The 23,293-nt window shown below is 43.3% G+C and overlaps 1 protein-coding gene across 12 annotated transcripts in view; it reads right to left on the bottom strand.

Annotated features, from left to right (window-relative positions):
• The window catches only part of LIMCH1 (LIM and calponin homology domains 1), a 191,889-nt gene that overhangs the window by 65,989 nt on the left and 102,607 nt on the right, over positions 1-23,293 (bottom strand). For 5 of the 12 annotated variants that reach the window (XM_015561049.1, XM_015561051.1, XM_015561052.1 and 2 more), the window contains exons 6-7: positions 16,211-16,406; positions 10,185-10,437 (exon numbers count right to left, since the gene is read on the bottom strand). In XM_015561049.1, coding sequence (XP_015416535.1) covers positions 10,185-10,437; positions 16,211-16,406 — 449 coding nt within the window. Of the gene's footprint in view, positions 1-1,359; positions 1,663-8,897; positions 9,141-10,184; positions 10,438-16,210; positions 16,407-16,781; positions 17,101-23,293 lie in introns of those variants that run through there. The other 7 variants (XM_006759328.2, XM_006759329.2, XM_015561046.1 and 4 more) reach the window with 5 other exon arrangements.

Below are 23,293 nucleotides of genomic sequence, written 5' to 3'. Positions count from 1 at the left end.
AAGGAAAAAAGGGAGATACAAAAGCTACTCCTTTTCCTAACTCAAGTTGCTGATCCCCATCAATAAGCCTTGATGCTGGTCAGTTATCCAGAAGTCTTTGTTTCTCTTGCAACAATTGATCCCTCCCCAAAGGCCCTCCTAGAATGGTTTGTTACAAGGCCTGCCAACAAGAACCGCAAAGACTGAGCCTCCTGAAGCTATACTATGTCCTATAAAAAATCGTGCCACATCTTCTGTGCGCTAATACCTGTTCTACATCCGGGAATCTTTCAGGTGTTTTGTGTCTGGTACTTCCTAAAACAAAACAAAACAAAAACAAAACAGACCAAAAAAAAAAACCCTACTAACTACTCCACTGAACTCAAGGATTCTGCCCAAAGAACTATTTTCATTGTGTAATACATAGTTGAGATATTTATATTTTTAGTTCAATAGACTTACAAACCTCTCAAGTGATAGGCAAAAGATGGCAGTTAAATACTAAGGATGCAAACTCTAACTGATTTTGATTGATATAAGGAAAAAATACAGACTGATCAACTCTGCACTGTGGAATTTAGCAACTGGATACCCTAAATGAAATCATATCCCTCTTAGATAAAAATCACTAGCCGAATCCAATTCTTCTACAAATTTCTTTTTCCAAATTAAGAGGATGGGAGAAAAGTTGGGAGGAGAAAATTCATTTAAAAACAATTTAGAAAAAAACCCCTACCAGAATTGTTATGAACAATAGAACTATATGTTTGAGAAGGTTGTTTTTTTTTTTTAATGAGAAATATCTATCCTCAAATGTATAGGTCAGTGTTCTCAACCTTGGCTGCACATTAGAATCACCTGGGAATCTTTTTAAAATCCTGATTTCTGGGCCTCATCCTCCGGAAATTCTGTTTCTTTGTTACTAATGTGTGGCCCCACCCCATAACAAAGAAACAGAATTTCCACAGGATGAGGCCCAGAAATCAGGATTTTAAAAAGATTCCAGGTGATTCTAATGTGCAGCCAAGGTTGAGAACCACTGGTATAGGTGATCCCCAGTAGCAACAGCACATGTCTATTTGTGCCAATAATGCCACTCTATGCACTGGCACCCATATGTGGTAATGTGCCCAGAAAAGGCACATCAAAGCTTATTTGGTGAATTCAGCCCTATTTTGGACACGGCCTTTTCACTCTCTGCCACTGCATTTGGGGAGACGAGGTATCTGGAGCTCTACTTCAGAATAGACCACCATTACCAATTATTCGTAATTGGGGCAGGAAAGAGAGGAATGGGGGAGGGCTATGATACAAATCACTTTCACTTATGTTCTCTCTCCCTTACACACACACACACACACACACACACACAGTGCACACCTTTTATGTTCTAGACTTTTCTTTTCTGAGATTCCCTTTGAGAGCTGTTTGCTGCTATCTGATTTCTCTGCCTCTTTTCTCCGGTAAGGCCCATAGAGGAGCTGGTTCAGTGGCACCACTGGCTTGGTCTGGTTCATCCTGGCTCTTCTCGCAGCGAAGTCATCTTTCTCAAGGTCAGGCAGTCGACATGCAATTTCATCTTTTGACTCTAAAACTTTGCCACGTCGGTGGGTCAGGATAGAGTTTTCTTCCCGAAGGATAATATCACGAATCACTTCTTTCTCATCGTTTAATTGCTTTTGACTGATAGAGCAAGATTAAACAGAACTCCACATGTGACCAGACAAAAATTTTTTTAAATCCGCATCTCCACACAGGCAACTGTGCTGTTAGTGAAACGTCTTCTCAATATCATTAGTTCAGATGACATCTGTTTGCCATTTTAGTTCAGAGTTGCATCATAGTTAGTGTGGGTTCTAAAGCCTTGAATTTAGCCAGCTACTAGCAATACTAAAAACTCATTGCATTTACAGAGTCCGTCAACATTGGAAAGGCAGGATCCTAAATGGCTCTGAAAGTGACTATCCCAATTCTTTCCATTAAGTTTGAAAGAGTAGGAAGCTTTTTGCTCTTGTTCATTTTCCTTTAGCACTTTAGTACTAGACCCAATAGGTCCTCAAATTGTTGTTGACTAACAGGGCAAACACTTGAGCCACCAAGACACTGATCTGGGGGAAAACTAATGAATGCAGCCACGTGATAGCACACTTAGAGTGTGTACCAGACTGCAAGGCTAAGGTAGGTCATCCTGCTGAGCTGAACTAACCTGAAACATGTGGAAATGTTTATGACCATTCACAGGATGGACCCAAGGCATAGAAGCCTACTCTGCTTTCTTCCAACTTCTACCCACGCGATTCTCCGCCGCCCAGCTCTTTGTCAAATGCTAGATGTCAAGTAAGACATTTTGATACAATGGCTTAAACATGATTACCTAGGGCTATCATTTCAAAAAGATCTTGAAGCCCCCAAACTTCAAATTCCTAAAGGAATGTAGTTTAATGGTAGAATATCAGGACTTTTCTACTTTATTTTGTGTGTTTTTTTGTTATTGTTGGCGGTAGGTGGGATGGGAATACAATTGATTGTGCCTATCTGGTATTCATACAAACACTTCTCCCCCTACTCATAAGGCCAACCTTGTTTCTAAGTATGAATGCTTGTTAAAACCTTAAAAAAACATTTATCTGATGGTCATAAAGATGATAAATAAAAAAAATATTTTGACTTCTAAAGAAAGTTCACCTACTTTGTATCCAATTTCTGAGAGAGGATTAAGAGTAAATTCTTCATCCTCAAAGGACAACTCATCTCAGAAATGAAGACAGGAGTAATTAGCCTGACTAAGAGTAAAATGAGTAACCAAACTCTGTGTTCTCTGGTCAACTAGGTGTCCCCCCCACCCCCAAACCCTGCTCCCCCCATCTGTTGCTCTGCCCACACTGCTCCAGAGGAGGTCATCATCTTAAGACCACAGCAGGCCCTCACTCCCTCTGACTTGTGGAAATTAAACCATCATCCATCGTGCCCAGAACACTCCTTCCCTCTGCCGATCATCGTTCTCAATAAAATCTTAAAACATGTTCTTTGGAGGTGGTTGGTGCCACTTTGCTCCCTGAACTATTTTATTTCATGAACTATGAGACTCTGCCCTGCGGGTTGCACATCTGACTCACAGCATCACATCTGCGCACCCCTGGACCGAGCCCACGCTCCTTCCTGCCTCCTTGCCAACGTTGTCTGTCAAGTACCAGCGGGTGTTGGTTGACTGTGGCCATAAAGAATGGCCAGTGGGAAAATGACAGGCTGTTGAATCAATCTCTTCAAAAAGGCATTACTTAAGAAAGCACACCGATGAAGGCAAAGGCGGCAGCTAACAGTTATTGAAGGCACACTACGTGTTAGAATTTTTTCTAAGTGATAATTCATCAAACCCGACTACTAACTCTGCCATGTGAGTGTTATTAGCATCCCCATTTTATAGAGTGAAAACTCAGAGTGGGTAAATTTGCCCAAGGTCAAAGCGTCAGTGCTTAAGTTAAAATTCAAACCCGGGCAGCCTGGCTCCGGGGGTCCGCCTCTTAACCACTGTGCTGTTCATTAAACAAAGGACCAGGACAGAAACGGTATGGAAAGCAGAGCACCACGCAAAAATGAAGGCATTATCATTACTATGGGAAGAGAAGAAAGGGAAGTATTTTGGTTCCTAAATAAAAGGATCCTGTGAGCCCTGCTTAGAATGGCATTTTGATTTGCGTTGCTGGTTCCAGAGAGCAACGTTCAGCCAGGATGAATGAAAGTAGAATGCTAACTAGTCATACGTTACAATGCTTGCACAGCACTTTACCACGTACAGGCCCTTCCACACTCATCATCTCCTCTCCGCTGATCCAACTGCCGTTCCAGTGTGGTAGCAGACCCCTGGCTTGGACCTCTCAAGGCCAAGAGTAACATTCTTTGTATTTTATATTTCTATCTCTCCCCCACACAGGCAGAATGCTTTGGAATAAAACCTATGCATTTATGCAAAAGGCCGTGCCAATTTGTGATGCCAATTGAAGCAGAGAGAATCTGGTGCCTTTTGCATCATGTGAGCCCAGTTAAACTACAAATTCCCTGGGGTGTTTCTTTTTAGGCTAAATGCCCAGCGTGGCAGGAATCCCTCTAAGTGATCTCAGTTGAGATACATGGACTTAAAAAAAGGGGGTGAAGAACGATTTCCGTATCATTGGCCACTTAAAGCCACTCCCTGCCCGCTTGAAAAACTGGTCACAATGACTGATTTTCCACTAATTGCTTGAATTTGTAAATTCAGAGCTTCAAGGCAGATCAGAGCAAGGAAAAAAATATGAACACAAATTCTGGGCTTGCACTGTTGGCCATATGCATCAGGTAGATGTGTAGGACTGTGTTCATTACATCTAGTTACCGAGATGTTTAAATGACTTTCTATAAGCTTTTCTTTTTCCCCCGAAGGACGCTGGGGCAGTCAATTGTGAAGTTTCAGTACAATCTACTTTATTTTTTCAATAATGACAACTCTCTGGACAGCTAATACCTTGCAGACATACTAACTTTCATGACAACTAAACGCAAGATGGGAATTCTGATACCCACTCTGCAGAGGAGAATGTTGAGATTTCTGTCTAGGCGTCTGAACTTGGGTAAATTAAGTCAAGTTAAGAGGCAGACCCAGGCTGTCTGGCTTGATATTCATGGGGAGGTCTGGCACTTTTGCTTTTTTTCTAAGTCATTCATAGATGAGTTGCTCTGGGAAGAAGGGGTTGCCCTGCGGGCACAGCTCACTGCTTCCCTTAGAAAGAACACCGTCCAGCATGAAATGAGAAATGCCAAGCCCTGCCTCCAGCTGGGCAACCCTGTCCATCTTCATCTAAAACCAGTCAGGCTATCTTCGTAGCAGGGATTGTGGGCTCTAAGCAGGTGAGTAGGGAGAGAAGGTTCTTGTCTCCAAGGCTTATATATTTCAAAGTGAATGAGATAATGCTTTAAAAGAAGCAAGGGCTGGCATTTTCTTTCACTCCACTTTACTTGGCAACACACAAGCAACCAACTCAGATTGGCAGTCAGTTCGTTCTATTCAAAGAAACTGGGCTCTCCAGAAAAGCCTGTTAGGCCTCCTGGGAATGTCATGGGCAACACCAAAACATCCCTGTTTCACCCAGTGCCCAAACAGGGCAGCGACATCCAGAGTCACAGAAGTTCACGCAAGTTCCGCAAGTTCCGTGTCTGCCTGGCCCCTGATCCCCAGGGTCTGTTAGGCAAGTCAGGGCCCCGGGCATCTGGCACTCAGCTGCATCTGCTCTTCCTCTGCAAACTTCTAAACGGCTATTGTTCCTCAGAGGGCTCTTCCCGCCCCCCACCCCGTAATTAATTACTGTGTGGTTGCGAAGATCCACAGACCAGCAGAAAACACCGAGTGCTGAAACATATGAAAACAATTAGGAAAGCAGCACAATCACGTGAAACCTATAATTCAGCTCAAGAAAAGTTTACGTCTCCAAAGGGAAACACCACGGCGGAGAACTCAAATCTCCGCAGTGTTTTAATTCAGGGGAAGGGAATCTTGGTTCTTATTTTATCCCCTTAAAAACAGAAATCTTGGCTTCTTCGGCGGAGTCTCAGATTTGGGGGGTAATTAAGCTAACGGAATCATAAACGAAAAGAGAAGAAAAAGCGGCTTCTGTACTTTTGACTTCAATGGCAACATGAACGAAGATTTAACTCCCCCCATTCATTAAGAAGGCCCACTTTCTGTGCCTTGGTGCTAAGATAGCTGATATATTGTTTGACAGGAGGCTTGGGATTCCCAGGCTTCTAAACTCATGTGAAAATGGAATACCAGGCACCTCTACTCCTGTCTACATATTGTGTCAAAAAATAATACAAGGAGGTGTTTGAGAAAGAGCGACATCAACAGGAAAAAGAGTCTGAAAGGTGAAGCCTTGTTCTTCGTCTACACACCTCCTTCCCTCGCTCATGCCTCTACACTCTCACCCACCTCTGCAAACACAGACTTTCCCAGCTAAGAGAAAAGCAGGATCTTGAATGCGGGTGAACTTAGAATGACTCTCAGTTCTGTTGTGGGCTTCCAAAAGCAAGTGACAGTCACAGACGTGTCAGGCTAGTGGCAGGGTATCTATGAGCCCTTTATGAGGGAGCTAGCAGCTGGAAGTCTGTCTAAGCAGTGAATTCTGGTGTTTGGAGCAGCTGTGTCACACTACGATTGGGGACATTCTCCTGGAATATCCATAATTTTCCTGGACCCAATTTTAAATGTTAAAGCTTAAAATCTACCGTGTGATGACATTAACTGACCTGCAAAAGCTCATTTAAGAGAGCTAAGCTGGACAAAGTATGTAAACGGTAATCCAGATAACAGGAAACGTGGACAGGAGTAAAAATTACCACATAAATATAATTTTCATTATGCAGAATTATGTTTGTAAATTAACCATGAATTTAGGTTTGTACACAGATGCATGTTGTCATAAAATATTTCAATGTTTTATTAGAAAATAAAGCTCCCAGTTACTGAAGTGGCCCAGCACACTCATAGAATTTCCAGCCTTTGCAAAAAATCTCCTTTCCCTGCATCACCGTGATCCCTGGGCATGCTGAGATAGCTTACTGTAGCTCCCCACCTTTGCTCTGTTGAATACTCTGAAGATGATACAAAGAATTCTCCAAAAAATTAAAAATAGAACTACCATATGACCCAGCAATTCCAATTCTGGGTATTTATACAAAGGAATTAAATCAGGATCCCAAAGAGATGTCTGCACTCCCACGTTCATTGCAGCATTATGCACAATAGCCAAGGCATAGAAACAATCTAAGTGTCCACTGAGGTCAGATGAATGAATAAAGAAAATGTGACATATACATACAATGGAATATTAGCCTTTAAAAAGAAGGAAATTCTGCACAACATGGATGAACCTCAAGGACATTATGCTAAGTGAATAAGCTAGTCACAGAAGAAAAATATTCGCATGATTCCTTTTATGAGAAGTACCTAAGGGTCAAATATATAGAATCAAACAATGGAAGGATGGTTACCAGGGGTTGGGGGAAGGGGGAAATGGGTAGTTGCTAGTCATTGGGCATAACGTTTTAGTTAAGCAGGAAGAATAACTTCTAGTGATCTGGTGTACAGCATTGTATCTATAAGTAACAATACTGCATTGTACACTTAAAAGTTTTTTCAGAGGGGAAATCTCATGCTAAGTGTTCTTATCACAATAAAGTAAAAAAATTTTAAAAAGGGAAAATATGGCAAAGGATATGAAATAATTAATGGAAGAAGAAATCTCAGTGGCCAATACACACAATATGATTGTCAACCATATTAGTAATCATGGAACAATCAATTTTTAAAGATGACATTTTTTTTTAACTGAGAGAGTGGCAATTTTTTAAAAATGAGAAAAAATTAAGATGATGGTGTCTTTGGCTACATTTTAGCTTAACGACTGCACAGATGTTATAAAAAATGAAGGTATGTGTCAAGGACATTAAGATTAAAATTTAAAAAAAAATCCCTCCTCTCACCTCAATCACGTATATTTACTCTCAGTGGGCCTTAGATTTGAAGACAGAAACAGGAACTATATGAAAATTGGTGCCTAGGGAGGGGATGCTATTCATTTTTCTATTCTCAGCAACTAGCCTTCTTTCTCAGACAAGTAGATGCTAAAATTATGTTGAAAAAAGTATGTATCTGACAAGTTCTCTGAGCCAACATTTGTTTTTAAGATTTTACATCATTACTCTGTATCATTCAGAAACCCAGAGAGCTGCTTTTCACACAAGCGTAATTCTGTGTTAGAGTTTTCTAGCAGCACATGCAAGTTTAGCAGAGACACACTTTTTGTGGAATGCCAGACAGGGAGAAATATAGCCTTGATTACTCTGGAATGAAATCCATAGACGTCAATGCTGGAACTTTCAATTAGGACGTAGACCATGGCAATGAGCACATACGGAATTGTATTGAGAAATGAAAACTGTTCCATTAAACGTGTGGGCTGCAGATGTGGTACTGTGGTCAGAGCCTGTGAATCTGGCCACGAGGTCAGTAGTAACCAGCTAGGAAGTCACTTACTATCATGGATCCTCAGTTTACTCTTCCTGAAAATGGGCATGTTACCTACCTCTTAGGATTAAATGGACTGGCAAGTAGCAAAGTATTTTCAATGGCCAAACTGTTGTGAATTTCAATTTGTCAAATAAATCTGGGTCTCTCTATTATTTGTTAGGTTATTTGTGGTTATTATATGAGAAAAATTCTACCAGCTTCCCAAAACACTACATAAAACTGTGGAACTCCAGTTTTGTGTGCCTTTGTGAAAATCTCCATCTCACATGTCATATGAAGCCATGAGGACGGTTAACTGGTGCCTTTGTTACAATTAAGAGAAGTAATTACGCCATTCTTTGTTTCTGAACCAACATGCTTTAGAAAAGGAGTCAAAAAAACCCAGTCTTTCTTACTGCTCCCTTGGGACAAAGGCAGTAAGTGGATTTTTGTCAGCCAGCCACCCTTTCTAACGAGAGTGTTCCCCTTTCAAAGGAGCTATTTTCTAGTGATGTGTAAAGTAAGATAAGAGCCATTTAGGAGTAGTGTGAAAATTAACAGGCCATAAACCATTGAAAAAATAAAATGTTATTGCCAGGGAAGTCCTGCAGCCCACACATGACTGACTACAGTAGGACCAGGTCTAATCAAGCAGCAAGAAGCTCACTCTTCACCTCCACTTCAAGGAGCCAGCTACTGTCAGCAGAGGCACGCCGAGGGCAGGGACTATTAGCTATTTCCAGTTGCTCGAGTAGGGCGCAGCGATACCACTGAAAAGCGGAAGTGGGGAAACAGGCTGGAAACTGCAACACACCAGAGAGATTCCAAACCCCCAGGCATGCACCCAGCCCGCCAGGCCAGCCCGGCCAGCAGAGCTGACCTGGCGAAGCGCTGTGCTGCTGGCAAGACCTTGATCCCAGCTTGCTCTAGCCTCCTGCGCTTTTGGATTTCAGCAGCATCTTTTTCTTCAGACTCCCCTGGAGGACGCGGCTCCTTATGACGGCCAGTGGGTAATTCTAAACCACCATCTGAAGGCTTCCCATCAGGGTCCATTTGGCCAGTGGGGTCCTCTTCCCAGGGAGACCCCACTTCACTTCCCTCTTCCTCTATTGTTTCGTGGTAGCTAGTGAGTTGGACAATATCGTTTACACCAAACGAACAGACTGGCATGGGGAGCAGACCACATGTCGTCGCCTAGTCATTCACATACTACTTCCCACTTAAAAAAAAAGTCATCGCATGCAGTACAATCCTGGCAATGTGACAAAAATTAAATGTAGTCATTTGTAAATTAATGCAATGCACCGTAATCTCAATATTGATTAAGAGCTATTTCAAAATTGATCTTGAGTGGCAAAACCCCTTTCTGCTGGAATGGTAAAATTTATGCTTTGTTCAATAATTAAAACTTTTTAATAAAATGCTGGTTCAGTGGAAAATCATAGATAATAAAGGTAGACTATCAGAAATAACCATGCAATGTTCAGGGTGGTTTTGCTGCAAGTATTGGAATGGACTGTAAGTTTCTTTTGTTGGACTATAAGGTTCTTGAAGGCAGGGACTCTATCTTATTTACTATTGGGTCTCCAGTGCCTAAAGGCAGTACCTTGTATGTAGCAGATGCTCAATAAATACTTGCCAAATAAATGAAAGCATGAAAACATAATCAGAGGTTAGGAAAAACACTGTTCCTTTAGAGTTGAGCAGTTCAATGTATCTTCATTGAATTGGAGTTTCTACATGTGATTCTGAAGCATGTTCCCTGCATCCCTTACATACTTGAGCTTTACCTAGATAAGCATGCATCTCAATAAAAAATTCTTTTTGCATACAGATAAGTCTTTCTGCACCTAATCTAACAGGAGCGTGAGTCAGGCGGTCTCCACAGAAGGAGATGGATGGCATATCTCTTTTCAACGTTCTGTCAACAGGACCCGTTTTTAAAAATCTGCTGTCAGACAAGTATTTGTTGAACACCTACTGTGTGCCAGGCACTGTTCTAGGTACCTTCATGAAGCTTATATTCTATTATCACAGTCTCTCTCCAAACATCTGTCCTGCCCACCTCCATGTGTAATCTCATCCACGTTTGGAAACAGTTATTTGAGCTTATTGGTGTCCAGGGGCTGCGGACCCCATACCACTCCGTGTTCAAACCAGGCCTTACCTGAAGGGCCTCTCCCCACCCAGCGGGGAGGTGGCGGTGCTCCAGCTCTCCCGATACTCCTCTCGCTCTGCTCTCTTCTTTCTCAGAGGAGCGGGGACATAGGCCGTCTGGTTGCTTTTGTTCGGGAGGTACTGGTTAAAAGGCACTGCTGATTTCGGCTCACCGTGAGAAGTCCGCCTGGCAGACATGTCATCCTTCTTCACGTCCGGCAGCTTCCGATGCGGCAGGTCAGATTCTGAGTCACTTCCTCTCCCTGGGAAGAGAGGATGGGTACTGAGGCGTGTGCCAGGCTAGCAGTGACGTTCCTAACGGCAGCAGGCAGTATTAGGGATGCGGCTACATCTGCGGGTTCCGGGGAATCCTTCCTTCAATTATTCACTTAACAAACCTAAAGTATCAGTCTAAATGAGTCTACCGTGGGAAAAGCTCTCAACTTTAATCAGGGGGGAAAAACCCTTCAAATTAAAAAAAAAATCAAGGTAAAGAAAGAGACACAGATACAGAGAACAGACTGACAGCTGTTGGAGGGGAGAGGGGTTGAAGAGATAGTGAAAAAAAAGGTGCAGAGATTAAGCAAAAACAAAATCAAACAACACCCCCCCCCGCGCCCCGCAAAACAAACAAACAAACAAAAAACTCATAGAAACAGACAACAGTATAGTGATTACCAGGGGAAAGTGGGGTGTGGGGAGGTAGCAGATAGTAAAAGGAGGATAAACAGTGATGGAAGGAGGCAACTTTGGGTGGTCAACATACTATGTAATATACAGATGATGCATTACAGAAGTGTATACTTGAAAACTACATAATTTTATTAACCATTGTCTTCCCAATACATTCAATAAAAATTTAAAAAATAGAGGTAAGACTAACTGTATCTGAGAATTACAATTAGCAACCCATTTGCAATAGCACTATATGTCCTCTCAGATTCTGCACCTCTCAAAAGAAAAACGAAATTAAGCAATAGAGTGTTTCCTGAGCACCTGTTGTCCCACGTCTTACATTGCGCTAGATATTCTGACAAATAAGAATTATAAAGCATTTTGTCTTTGAGGTACTTTAACCAAGCCACTTAACACTGGAGAACATCAGTTATAATTCAGGAGCATAGACATGTAGGAACAATCAGAATTCAGAAAAGTGGCCAATGTGGATTATAACCAAGGGTTTGCCTTCCAGGAAAAGGTTGGAGTTATAATAAACGCATATTCCTCTATATCAGTGGTTCTCAACCTTCTGGCTCTTTAAATACAGTTCCTCATGTTGTGACCCAACCGTAAAATTATTTTCGTTGCTACTTCATAACTGTAATGTTGCTACTGTTTATGAATTGTAATGTAAATATCTGATATGCAGGATGGTCTTAGGCGACTCCTGTGAAAGGGTCGTTTGACCGCCAAAAGAGTCGTGACCCACAGGTTGAGAACTGCTGCATATTGAAGCCCTTCCTGGTACCCTTGCTGGAGGGAATCTTTTTTTTCCCTGTGAACTTTCTGGCCTGATAACCTATTCTTTTCTTTTGCACATTGTACTTTCCATCTTGCATTTTTGCGAACAGAGCTTTGTATCATCCACAGTACTTATTACAGTGTCTTTGTACACAGTGGGCATCTTCAAATAGTCTGACAAATAAATGAATTGGTTTGGTTTAAAGAGTGTTTTAGACAACGCAAAGGAACTTAATGTTGCCTACATCAGTCTTTCATAGCCCCAACAATTAATTATATTGCATCCTTGTTTCCTGAGTCTCATATCACTGGATTTCTAGGATCCACAGAGTGAAGCTGCCATTTAAACAAACACTACTATCTATATAGAGAAAAGCCTAAGTGACCATTATGACCGAACAACTGGAATGACTGGAATGACTGGTCAACCAGTCGCTATGATGCACACTGACCACCAGGGGGGAGACGCTCAATGTAGGAGCTGCCTCCTGGTGGTCAGTGCACTCCCACAGCCAACCTCCCATGGCCGGCCCACCTCCATATCCCCTCCCCACAGCCAGCTGGCCCTGATTGCCCCAATTGGAACCTCCCTCAGCCCTGATCCCCGGCCAGGCCGAGGGACCCCACCTGTGCACGAATTTGTGCACCAAGCCTCTAGTGCAGCCGTGGGCAAACTACGGCCCATGGGCCGGATCCGGCCCGTTTGAAATGAATAAAACTAAAAAAAAAAAAGACCGTACCCTTTTATGTAATGATGTTTACTTTGAATTTATATTAGTTCACACAAACACTCATCCATGCTTTTGTTCCGGCCCTCCGGTCCAGTTTAAGAACCCATTGTGGCCCTCGAGTCAAAAAGTTTGCCCACCCCTGCTCTAGTGTATAGATAATCACCATTTTAATGCTGGTTGAAAACTCTTAATCAATGAGAGCATTATGAGGCTATTCAGTCCCAAATAGAAGATTACTGGTTTACACTTGTGAAAAGAGCCTTAAACTCAGAGGCAAGAGAGGAAGCAACCTTGCAGAGTGGGGATTGGAGAGGGTGGCAAGTCAGCTCCTCTTCACAGTGAGCTCTGCCCTCAGCAGCTCTGAGGCTCTGCATCTGTTACTTCACCCCTATAAGCCTCAGTTTCCCAATGTGTAAAGTGAAGATAGTAATACCACCTGCTTCCTAGGGCTGTTGGGAGGAGCGCACACAGGTAGAATTACTGGCGCAGTGCTTGGCCCACAGCAAGGGCTTAGTAGGCGCTGACTACTCTTCATGTCCTGACAGTCTGGGTCTGTCAGCAATGGGCTGTGGGCTCCCAGGCTTGTCTCTAACACACTTGACTGTCCTTTTCTATAAAACAGGAATGAAATGATTTGCCCTGGAGATGAAATGATTTAATGGCTTTTAAAAGACTATAAAAGTTAAAAGCACTGACCATAAACAAGTGTTCATTGTTGCAGATAAAATATTCGGTGTATGAATTATTCATGCCACTTGCTCTCCGTCTTCCTTCAGAGGCTTTGACCATTTCATTACTTGTTAGCTTTTAATTTGTAACTTAGCTCCCTTCCCACCCTAGGTCTTTTATCGTGTACCGCATATCTGTCTCAGTGTCATAATGAAATGGTTAGAGCCCCGTGAATTGCTTTATAAACAAACACTTTGCCAAGTTCTGAGATTTGTTTCCCCACTGACAAAGGGGGAAACTGAGGCTCAGAGGAGCCAAGGGAGCCCCCTCTCTCTGGCTGGTTATTAACAGACAAGAACTCCAATTTCTGTTTTCAAGATATCAGCCTAAAGTTTCTTCTTTGGGACATACTTCTCTTGGGAAATGTCCTCTGCTTAAAGCATCTGACTGGGGAGCACTGCGTTTTTGTTGAATAAATAAAAGAAAAACAATGATTCTTCGATCATAACGGATTAGAATTGTCTCAATTCTAAAATTCTATAATCTATGAATCTTACGTGGGTATAATATCTAATTTATATATTATCGATAATATATTGAATAAATGTCTCAAAATAGGTTGTTTATGTGAATCGACAGATCATTAACATTAACAGATCACCCTTTTTATTAATTAAAAAATTAAAATTTTTTTCACCCTAGCAGGTTTGGCTCAGTGGATAGAGTTCGGCCCATGAACTGAAGGGTCCCAGGTTCATTTCTGGTCAAGAGCACATACCTTGGTTGCAGGCTTGATCCCTGGTCCTGGTCGGGGTGCATACGGGAGGCAACCAATCGATGTGTCTCTCTCACATTGCTGATGTCTCTCTCTGTGTGTCTCCCCCTCCCTCCCATCTCTAAGGAGGAATGCCAGTGAAGATCAGGGAGGAATGAGCACCTATCTAGCAAGACCGAGTGACTGAACGGACCCTGGGGACCCACAGCATCCCTACTAGATAGCTCTTGAGTCCAACCATGGCATCATGGCACCTCTAATGAGTATTGCCCTTGACTGTCCCTATTGAATGGGTCAGTGGGCCTCAGAAGTAATAAAACAAAAGCTCGCCATATTGGCCCGATATGGAATTGGAGAATTTTGTAGTTGGGTTTTCCCTAATGGATTATGAGTCCTGAGAAATAAATTTTCAAGACTTAAAAAAAATTTTCTATATCTGAAAGCATTTATGAAGATGTGCAATCTTCTAGATCAGCATCATTTAAAAAAACACCATAAACTCCAAGGAAATATAACATCTACTTGGACAAAATTATACTAATTATTTAAAGGCACATAAAAATGGGTGCATTGCTTTAAGAACCTCATTAGGTCTTGATTAGTTTATAAGAACATAAGCCCGAAGGTATCAGGCTGATTAATGAAATCTGTGTGTAAGATGCTCTTTCATGCATGGTGTTTTGTGAAGCTCAATTTCATGTTAGTCTTTAGATGGAAAAAATATTTATCAATCTTAATTGTTGCTAGCTACATTATGCCTCTGCACAGCTACAAATATGAGCAACCATCATCTCAAATCCCTTCAAGATGAAGCTTGTTATAAACTCTGGTCCCCTGGAAGCTGGTGATGGAACAAAGGATCTGCATTACCAGTTATAAAGAACCAAGATGAGGAAAATAGTAATTTGTTAACACAATCACAATAATACGGATAAAGTAGTTTGGCTAAGACAGGTTTTGTAAAAGTCCATCTACCTTCTACTTTCATGAAAGCTCAATTGGATCATGCACTTGGGACTGAAACTTCTAAAACTGGGGGTGGTACTTTAAGAGGCCATATACAATTTTAGGGATGTGTTCAAGCACCTCACAACGCACTGTGAGATTCTGTAGGAACCACACACTATGTGGCCCCGAGGCTAATCCGTTTGCTGGGAAGTTTAAGGACTAAACAAAAGCTCAGACATTCTAGAATTTAAAAAAAAATCTATTGGGCAAACAAAGAAGTGTGGGTAAATTAAGCTTAAGAGTATGTGATTTAGGTTCACAGTTTCTGAAGCTTACGTTACACTACTTACTGACAGTAATTTTTGTCACTCACCCATTTAGGGGGCTTACTTAACCTCTCGGAGGTATATCTGTAAATATGGGTAAAAAGGAGTACCTCAGGCCCGTAGTAGGACTAAGTGAGGCACTTTGTGAGTACCTCATCATCTGTGCCGAGGACTAAATGAGACACTGGTCATAAGGTCATGGACTCAACGTGGACACATTAAGTAGCCACCTATTTTAGTAACAGAATTTTATAGCTGAATCTTTTAGCTATAAAAGACAATTTTCATCTTGGAGAGTAGGCTGAAGTGTCTAGAAATATTAGCATCAAGAGATATTTTAAAAATACAAACAAAAAATCCCCACTAGCTTTGGTATCTGTCTGCAAGTCTATACATGCAGAACTGAGCCACTGCCCCTTCCAAAAAAGCACCAAGGTGCGAAACACTAAGGTAACACAGCTTCTGGAAAGTATGCATTACGTTGATATCAGGTTGCATGACCATACATTTTTGCAAAGAAAAATGACCATTCCTTACAGGTGCTATAACATCCACAGGATTCAAATCAAACCCCGCCTCAGAAAAAGGCAGTCTGGGCAGTGCCCTGTACTGTAAGGGCCACCTGCATCGCTCTTGGCAATGGTTGGGTATCATACCGCTCAAACAGATCGCCAAACCCGAGCCAATGAAAGTCTCACAACCCCAGGCTTCAGGACTTTGGTCAGTGAGTGGAGTGCGCTTCCAGCTTGCTGGAAGTCGATCCATTTTCACTTACACAGTGTGGTACTCGCTCAAACATTTCCCTTCCTCGTACCCGGAGGAAATAAACCCTTGGCACACTTTCTGAGCTAATGGTCTGCACAGCGTCTCGATTCACGGAGACCCAGGGAGGAATGATGTCAGACATTTTCCAACAGGAGATATGCTCACTGACGCAATGTGCAAACGAACTGCTGGCAGAGCCCACCAAGGGTCTAAGGCAAAAAACAACACTTGCAGACTTTCCTTCTACCAGTTTAGAATTACCAGGTCCCTCCTCCCCAGCGCCAGTCCCTCTGTGGGCCACAAGGCAGCCCTTGTTTGTGTTTCATTCTAAGATGTGCAGCTTGCGCAGGCTCCCACCTACCATCGCTGCTTCCCCTGAGGACTACATCTGGCGACGGTGTCTGCCGGGAGCGGGAGCCAAAGGAGTCCAGGCTGTCGAAGGAATCATCGCGGCCGTGTCGAGGGGGAGACAGGGAGTCACTACGCTCGGAATCCCAGCAGTCGATGTAACCACTGTCTCGGATACTCCTCTTAGGACTCTCAATGTCATCAGTCTCCTGATAAAACATAACACAAAACAAAACACGACAGACATTATAGCAAGAGACGTTGAGCCTTCCATCGCAGGAAAGCCAGTCTCCAGTGGCCTCCAAAAATTCCTGCATCTAGCATCCGTAGGAACAGGTTATGACAACCCGTTAGCGAATGGATGATCATCTACCAGCCAACATTTCATTCTTCCACCCTTCCCTGCTGCAACTTTCCCAACCAGAAAAACCACACCCCTGAAGAAAGAAAAACCCCCAGGAACTCCTACTCCACAGTGTTTAAAAAAAAGAAAATCAAAGGAAAGGGAAAGAAAACATCATCAGGTTTGAATTCACAAGAATACAATGACAGACAAAAACAAAAAAAGGAAAGAAAACTAAAACCTTAACCTTGACCCGCCTTTCGGAATCCATAACCGCATGTCTGTTCTGGGCCGGAGCCCCGAGGTTAGCTGTGCAATTGCTCCTGTTTATGCGACCTGGCAAATGCACGCAGCATTTGTTGTTGCAACAGAATCAGATCCGTAAAATCCTGGAGCAGCGGGCTTCCCTCTCCTGCTACCTTGAAGGGAAATTCCTGCTCTGAAAGGGAGCTGTCTTTCTGAGGCAGAAAGTTAAAAAAAAAAAAAAAGCAGCAATGAAAATATGCAAAATGCTTTTCCTGATGCCTCAGAAGAATCCAGGCATGCTCTCGCTCTCAGCCAGCTCCTGGCGCTGGGGGAGCTGAGAGCACTTGTGGCTGACCCACATGTTCAGAGCAGGGAGAACAATGGCTGTCTTTGACAGCCTGTGATTATAAATTCTTTTCAGCGCAAGCAGCACATACTAAAACACTGAAACTCCAGCAGGAGAAAGGTCAGTCAAAGCCATCCTCACCCGCCTATTATAATAAAAGCCTTGTTCCCGCCTGTGTCTTAGCATTAATTACAATAGTCCAGGCTGACGAAAACAAAAATAACTCTGGTCACTCAAAGATAAACCCCAATTTAATTCCCCCCCATGGCCGCTTAAGATCAGGACTGTGGGTGACATTGTTCTCATCTGCAGAGACTGGAATGTCACACTGTGGATTTCCTGGGATGCTCAGGAAAAGTCCCCTCCACATTCCTAAAGGAAAGAAAAAAAAAATTCTCCATATCTGAGATTTTGGAAACTGTCTATACTGGCTCATATGCCCACTGGAGTCAATGCCTTTGTAGGAAGTGCCTTTGCCGGCTGCGTCTGTCAATTATATCCAGGCCCTCTGACACAATCCCCAGTGGGAGGCACTCAGAAGGGGTGGAGTGGCTGTAATTCACGGGGCACACACAGATTCTGCACAGGAGAAGGCAACGGGAGAGAGGAGAAGGGCAGGGCTGAGAGGAGCTCCCTGCAGCCTCCACTCCGAGGATCTGATCAGTGCCTCTGAAGAATAGGTTGCCAAAGCTCACACACTCTCCAGGGGAAGGCAGACATTCCAGCTATGGAAATGAAGGAAGTTTACTTGTAGGTCAAAAGTTAACCAGGACCTGAACAAAAAAGCCAGGTCTGGCACAGGAAGAATTCATGACCAACTTTTTCAGTATCGATCTAACTTGGATATGGTTTTGTATTTAATTTCTTAAGAAAGGCAAATAATTATCTTGTTTTATTTATCCACTGAGAAGAAGCCAGATGCTTCAGGAGAAACATTGTTTTTATTGAATATTTACTACAGGTCTGGGGCTATGCTTGATGTTTTTTATATGTTATACTAGAGGCCAGGTGCATGAATTCGTGCACGGGTGGGGTCCCTCAGGGATCAGGCTGAAACATGCAGTCCAACACCACCTGCAGCTCCTACCTGCCGCTCCTGCTCATCCTGGCCCCACTGTGCCTGCCACGGGCTCACGCCCAATCAGTCCCGACCGGGGAGAGGCTTGTGCTGCCACAGCAGCACTTACCAGCCATGAGCCCTGTGTCTGGCACCCTCCCAAGGGGAGTGGCCTGCGGGATTGGGCTGAAACTGGCTCTCTGACATCCCCCGAGTGGTCGCACATTGGGAGAGGGCACAGGCAGGCTGAGGGACCCCACCAGTGCACAATCGGGCCGGGGAGGGACTGCAGAAGGGTTCCAGTGTGTGTCTGGCCCATCACACTCAGTCCTGATAGGCTGGACCCCAGCAGCAAGCTAACATACCGGTTGGAGCATCTGCCCCCTGATGATCAGTGCATGTCATAGCGACTGGTCAACCAGTTGAGTGTCTGCCTCTGGTGGTCAGTGCACATCAAAACAAGCCGTTGAGCAGCCTTAGCATATCATTAGCATATTACACTTTGATTGGTTGTTCAAATGTTCTGCTGTTCGGTCTATTTGCATATTACCTTTTTATTATTTAGGATTATTTAATCCTCCCATCCTCCCACGCCAGTGATGTGGTTAGCAATGTCCCCATTTTACAGAAGAGAAAAATAAGAATCAGAAAGAAAAAGTAAGCTAGGGTCACATAATAAAGAAAGCTGTGATCCCAACACAGACCCCTGTCTTCACATCCCGAGGTAAACCTAACCCCATTTGATCAACTTTGGTGTAGTAACAGCTGCCACCATCAGCATCATTGCCTCTTCCAATTACTAGACACTGCCTCCTTACTCTGTGGATGATGTTAACCCTGGTAAAGTCTCTTTACTAAGTGCTGTTTATGCCCAGGTCCCCAAACTATAAATATTGCAAAAAAGAGGCAGTTTGGGGCAGTTTAGAATAAGTTATCAGCATGTCTTGGAAGCCTGACTGACTGGGTTTAAGTCCTGGCTCCACCCCTTGTCAGATGTATGACCTTAGCCAAGTTATTCTACCTTGCCTACTCTCAGTTTTCTCATTTGTAAAATGCAACTAACCTACCTCACAGGATTGCTGGGAGGGTTAAGTGTTACTATATGCAAAGCATTCAGAAAAAAATGCCTGACTTATGCTAAGTGCTCAAAAGTGTTGGCCATGGTTATAATTATTAATATGTATTCATCTGTATATGTAAATAACAATATATAAATCACATAAAACTTATAAATGTAGTTATATACACACAGAAACTCTCCTACTCCTTCTTCATTTATATCTCATATTTAGATGCTTTGGTCCAATTTCTCGATAGGGAGGGCAGACACTCAGGTGAGCTGAGCCACTCGTTACATCTAGAAATGACAAAATTTTGTAAACTGCTTGGGCAGCATCACAAAACTGGATTTTCAAGAAAATAGTACCAAAAGGTCTCTCCAAAAGGCCCAAATGTTCCCCTCATCCCTACTCTACAAACCATAGGAGACCAGAAGCGAAGAAAAAGTCAGCATGTTCTTGGTACCTCAGCTGCATTCTCACAGCTACTAGTAGTTATGGGAAAGAAAAACAGGAAGACTGTTCTGTTCATGACTGTGTAGGGAGCCAAGAGTAAAACCTTGGATCAAGTGAGAGCTGGAAGCTGGATGGCATGGCCAGTTTGAAAAGTGAAAACTAGGCTACCCTTGGCCATCCTTGGCCACGCTGGTCTTGTGGAACACTGAGGTGAAGCAAGAGCTGGTTCTTCAGCCAGAGATATAGTTGTAGACTAGAGGCCTGGTGCACAAAAATTTGTGCACTCAGTGGGGGGGAGGGTCCCTCAGCCCAGCCTATGCCCTTTTGCAGTCTGGGACTCCTCGGAGGATGTCCACCTGCTGGCGTAGGCCTGCTCCCTGTGTGTGTGGGGGGGATCAGGCCCAAGCTGGCAGTCAGACATCCCTCTGGCAGCCCGGCAGCCCTCGGGGGATGTCCACTAGCCAGCAGGGAGCAGACCTAAGCCGCCGTCGGACATCCTTAGTGCTGCTAAGGAGGCAGGAGAGGCTCCTGCCACCACCGTTGTGCTTACCAGCTGTGAGCCAGCTCAGGGCTGCTGATTGAGGTTCCCTTGGGGCAGTGGGCGGCTGGGGTGAGGGTCCTGTGGTGGTTTGCAGGCCGGCCACGCCCACATAGGGTGAGGTTCCCTGCTATGGTGCCTGGCCAGCTTGGGTGAGGGTCTGAGGGCCGTTTTCAGACTGCTCACACCCCCTTCAGGGTGGGGGTCCCCACTGGGGTGCCTGGCTAGCCTGGGTGAGGGGCTGATGGCTGTTTTCAGACTGATGAAGCCCCCCGGCCCACCAAAGCTCCCAGCCTTTTTTTCTTTTCTTTTTTTTTTATTCGCTCCAGCTCCATGGCCATGGCGCCTGGAAGCAGGTATCTGGGGTTTATTTACTTTCTATAATTGAAACTTGGTTGCCTTGAGAGGAGGCAGCAGCCGGTGGGGAAGCTTGGCTTCCTCCATCACTGGGGCAACCAAGCCTCCTGCTTGCTTGCTCCAGCTCTGTGGCTTCCAGCCGCCATCTTGGTTGGGTTAATTTGCATATAGTTGCTCTGATTGGCTGGTGGGCGTGACTTAAGGCATAGCGAAGGTATGGCCAATTTGCATGTTTGTCTTTTATTAGTGTAGATATTAGCTAGATGGACAATTGTATTGGATTCCATCGTCACCCAGAATTAAGCTTTGGGGAGAGAGTAGAAGATTATAACCAATGCAAAGGCTAGCATAGTTTAAATTCACCTTTCTTGGGGTCTAGTTAGTCCTCTATGTCTTTCACCTAGAAGCCCAGCAGCATCCTGTCTTCTACAGAGAGCACTCCGGGGAAGGGAGATAAGACTCCAATCTGTCGATTGTGCTAATTGCTAGTTGTTCCAGTAAAAGTGTGTTAAGGAATGGGGTGAGAACAACCAGCTTCCATGACATTTTTGAATTATTTCACTCATCTGTCCTCTTCTTATTCCTTTTTGTCAGAGATAATGAGAACCAGCGAGTGTTTGGTAGATGACTGACTTATGGTATCTGAGAAACTCCAGATGCCTCTATTTTACCACCCAACATTTCCTGCTTCCTTTGTGATTTATAAGGTGGCTCAATCCTGTTCTGGAGGTTTTCAGGTTCTAATTTTTCAGCCTGATGACCCATCTCCGCCCATCACACTCTGGTTGGGAGGCTATTCATTCCACGGATATTTGCTGAGTATCTTCTGTGTCCAGACACTCTCCTAGTGCTGGGGACACAACATTCAGAAAAACTGATAAATACCCCATCTTCATGGGCCTCATGTGCTAGTTTGGAAGATAAAATGTAAATAGAAAAACATGAATACAAAGTTGGGTGGTGTCACTGAAAAATAAGGCAAGTTAAGGAAAGAGAAGTTGATGGTGGTTGCTATGTTGAGCAGAGGTCTGGGCTTCTCTATTGTGACCCCTGTTATCCCCTTGTTCTGGTTAATACCCCTTGAAAAAGTAGTGGCTTAGGCCAGTCATGGTGTCCCTTGCCCCTGGTCACATGGCTAGTTCAGAGAAAAGACCCACATTGGGTCAGAGTACACCCCAAGGAATTTTACAGCTGGGACTAGGGGAAGAATTCCCTGCCTTTCTGGACAAGGAGCTACAAGAACATCTTGAATCAGCAGGCGAGGAGCCATGGGTTGAAGATGATGGAGCAAAAAGATGGAAGGAGCCTACGTCCCTGAAGATCACCAGCTTATACCAGCCCTGGGCTGCTCATGTCCAGACCTCATTTATGTGACTTCAAAATAAAATTCTATTTATTGAAGCTACTGTTAGACTTTTATGCATTTCCCAGTTGAAACCAATCCTAATTGAGAAAATGAAATAGTATATATTCTAGATAAACTAATATTTCCAGGTATTAGGAAGACCTGTGAAGTTCAGGTCAGTTACTCTCTATATAGAAGCCTGAGACTACCACAGCTGGCCATTTTAGTTATGTCATGTTTTGTCCAAAGATACTAACTACTCTCCCATATCCTGTGACATTATCTATATTCATTAAAAAAGGCAACAACTGTTCAAAATAACAGGCCATTTTAAGGCAAGTGAAATAACCAATTATCTCAATAGAAAGCCAAGCTAAGCTGAAGAAACCAATTACTGCTCAGATTGTAGAGGAGCTGGACTAGGGGTAAGAAATGGCAATACAAAGAAGAAACCAGATTCCAGGAGAATCCAGCAGGGGAACTGAGGCAGAGCTTTTAAATATGTGGTTTAAAGAGATGACTCATATCACTATTCCAGTGATGGCGAACCTTTTGAGCTCGGCGTGTCAGCATTTTGAAAAACCCTAACTTAACTCTGGTGCCGTGTCACATATAGAAATTTTTTGATATTTGCAACCATAGTAAAGCAAAGACTTATATTTTTGATATTTATTTTATATATTTAAATGCCATTTAACAAAGAAAAATCAACCAAAAAAATGAGTTCACGTGTCACCTCTGACACGCGTGTCATAGGTTCGCCATCACTGCACTATTCCATTCCAAATTTAATATATAAAGAATTTAGTTTACACAACTCCTGACTGGGTCTGTACTGGATTTGCACTTTCTCTAACTAGAGAGTTAGATAAAAAAAAAAAATTAAAGGACAAATAAGAGCTAAGAAACATTAAGAAACAATGTATTGTGCTTAATGAAGTGGGTGTGTTTGTCTTATTTTTTAAAAGTAATTTAGCTTTAAAACTTTGTTTATATGTATTACAACCCATATGAAGCATTGTCCATTTATAAATATGTGAGCCAGACAGGCTCCAGGCAAATGAGAAGAACTGTGAGGGCTATTAGCTTTAATGCTAGGAAAGAAGTCTACATTATTAGAAAGTTCAAGCAATTTCTTGCTTTCAGTATTAAAAGAAAAATGTTAGAGCATGGACTGTTCCTTCGTGAGGTCGCATTAGTGCAGTTAGTTTGCATGTTGGAGAAAAAAGAAGAGCAAAGTTGACTTGCGCCACAATGTGGGCCTTATCCAAAGCCCGTGAAAGCTGCTGGTGACAAATGAGCCTCACCTATTCACTGAGGCTGGCTGGCTGGGATTTCTCCCCGGTAATC

This window comes from Myotis davidii, unplaced genomic scaffold (assembly GCF_000327345.1).
Source record: "Myotis davidii unplaced genomic scaffold, ASM32734v1 scaffold235, whole genome shotgun sequence".
NCBI classification, from domain to species: Eukaryota; Metazoa; Chordata; class Mammalia; order Chiroptera; family Vespertilionidae; genus Myotis; species Myotis davidii.
The sequence above is the reverse complement of the archived record's forward strand: the minus strand, read 5'-3'. Positions and strand labels throughout refer to the sequence as shown.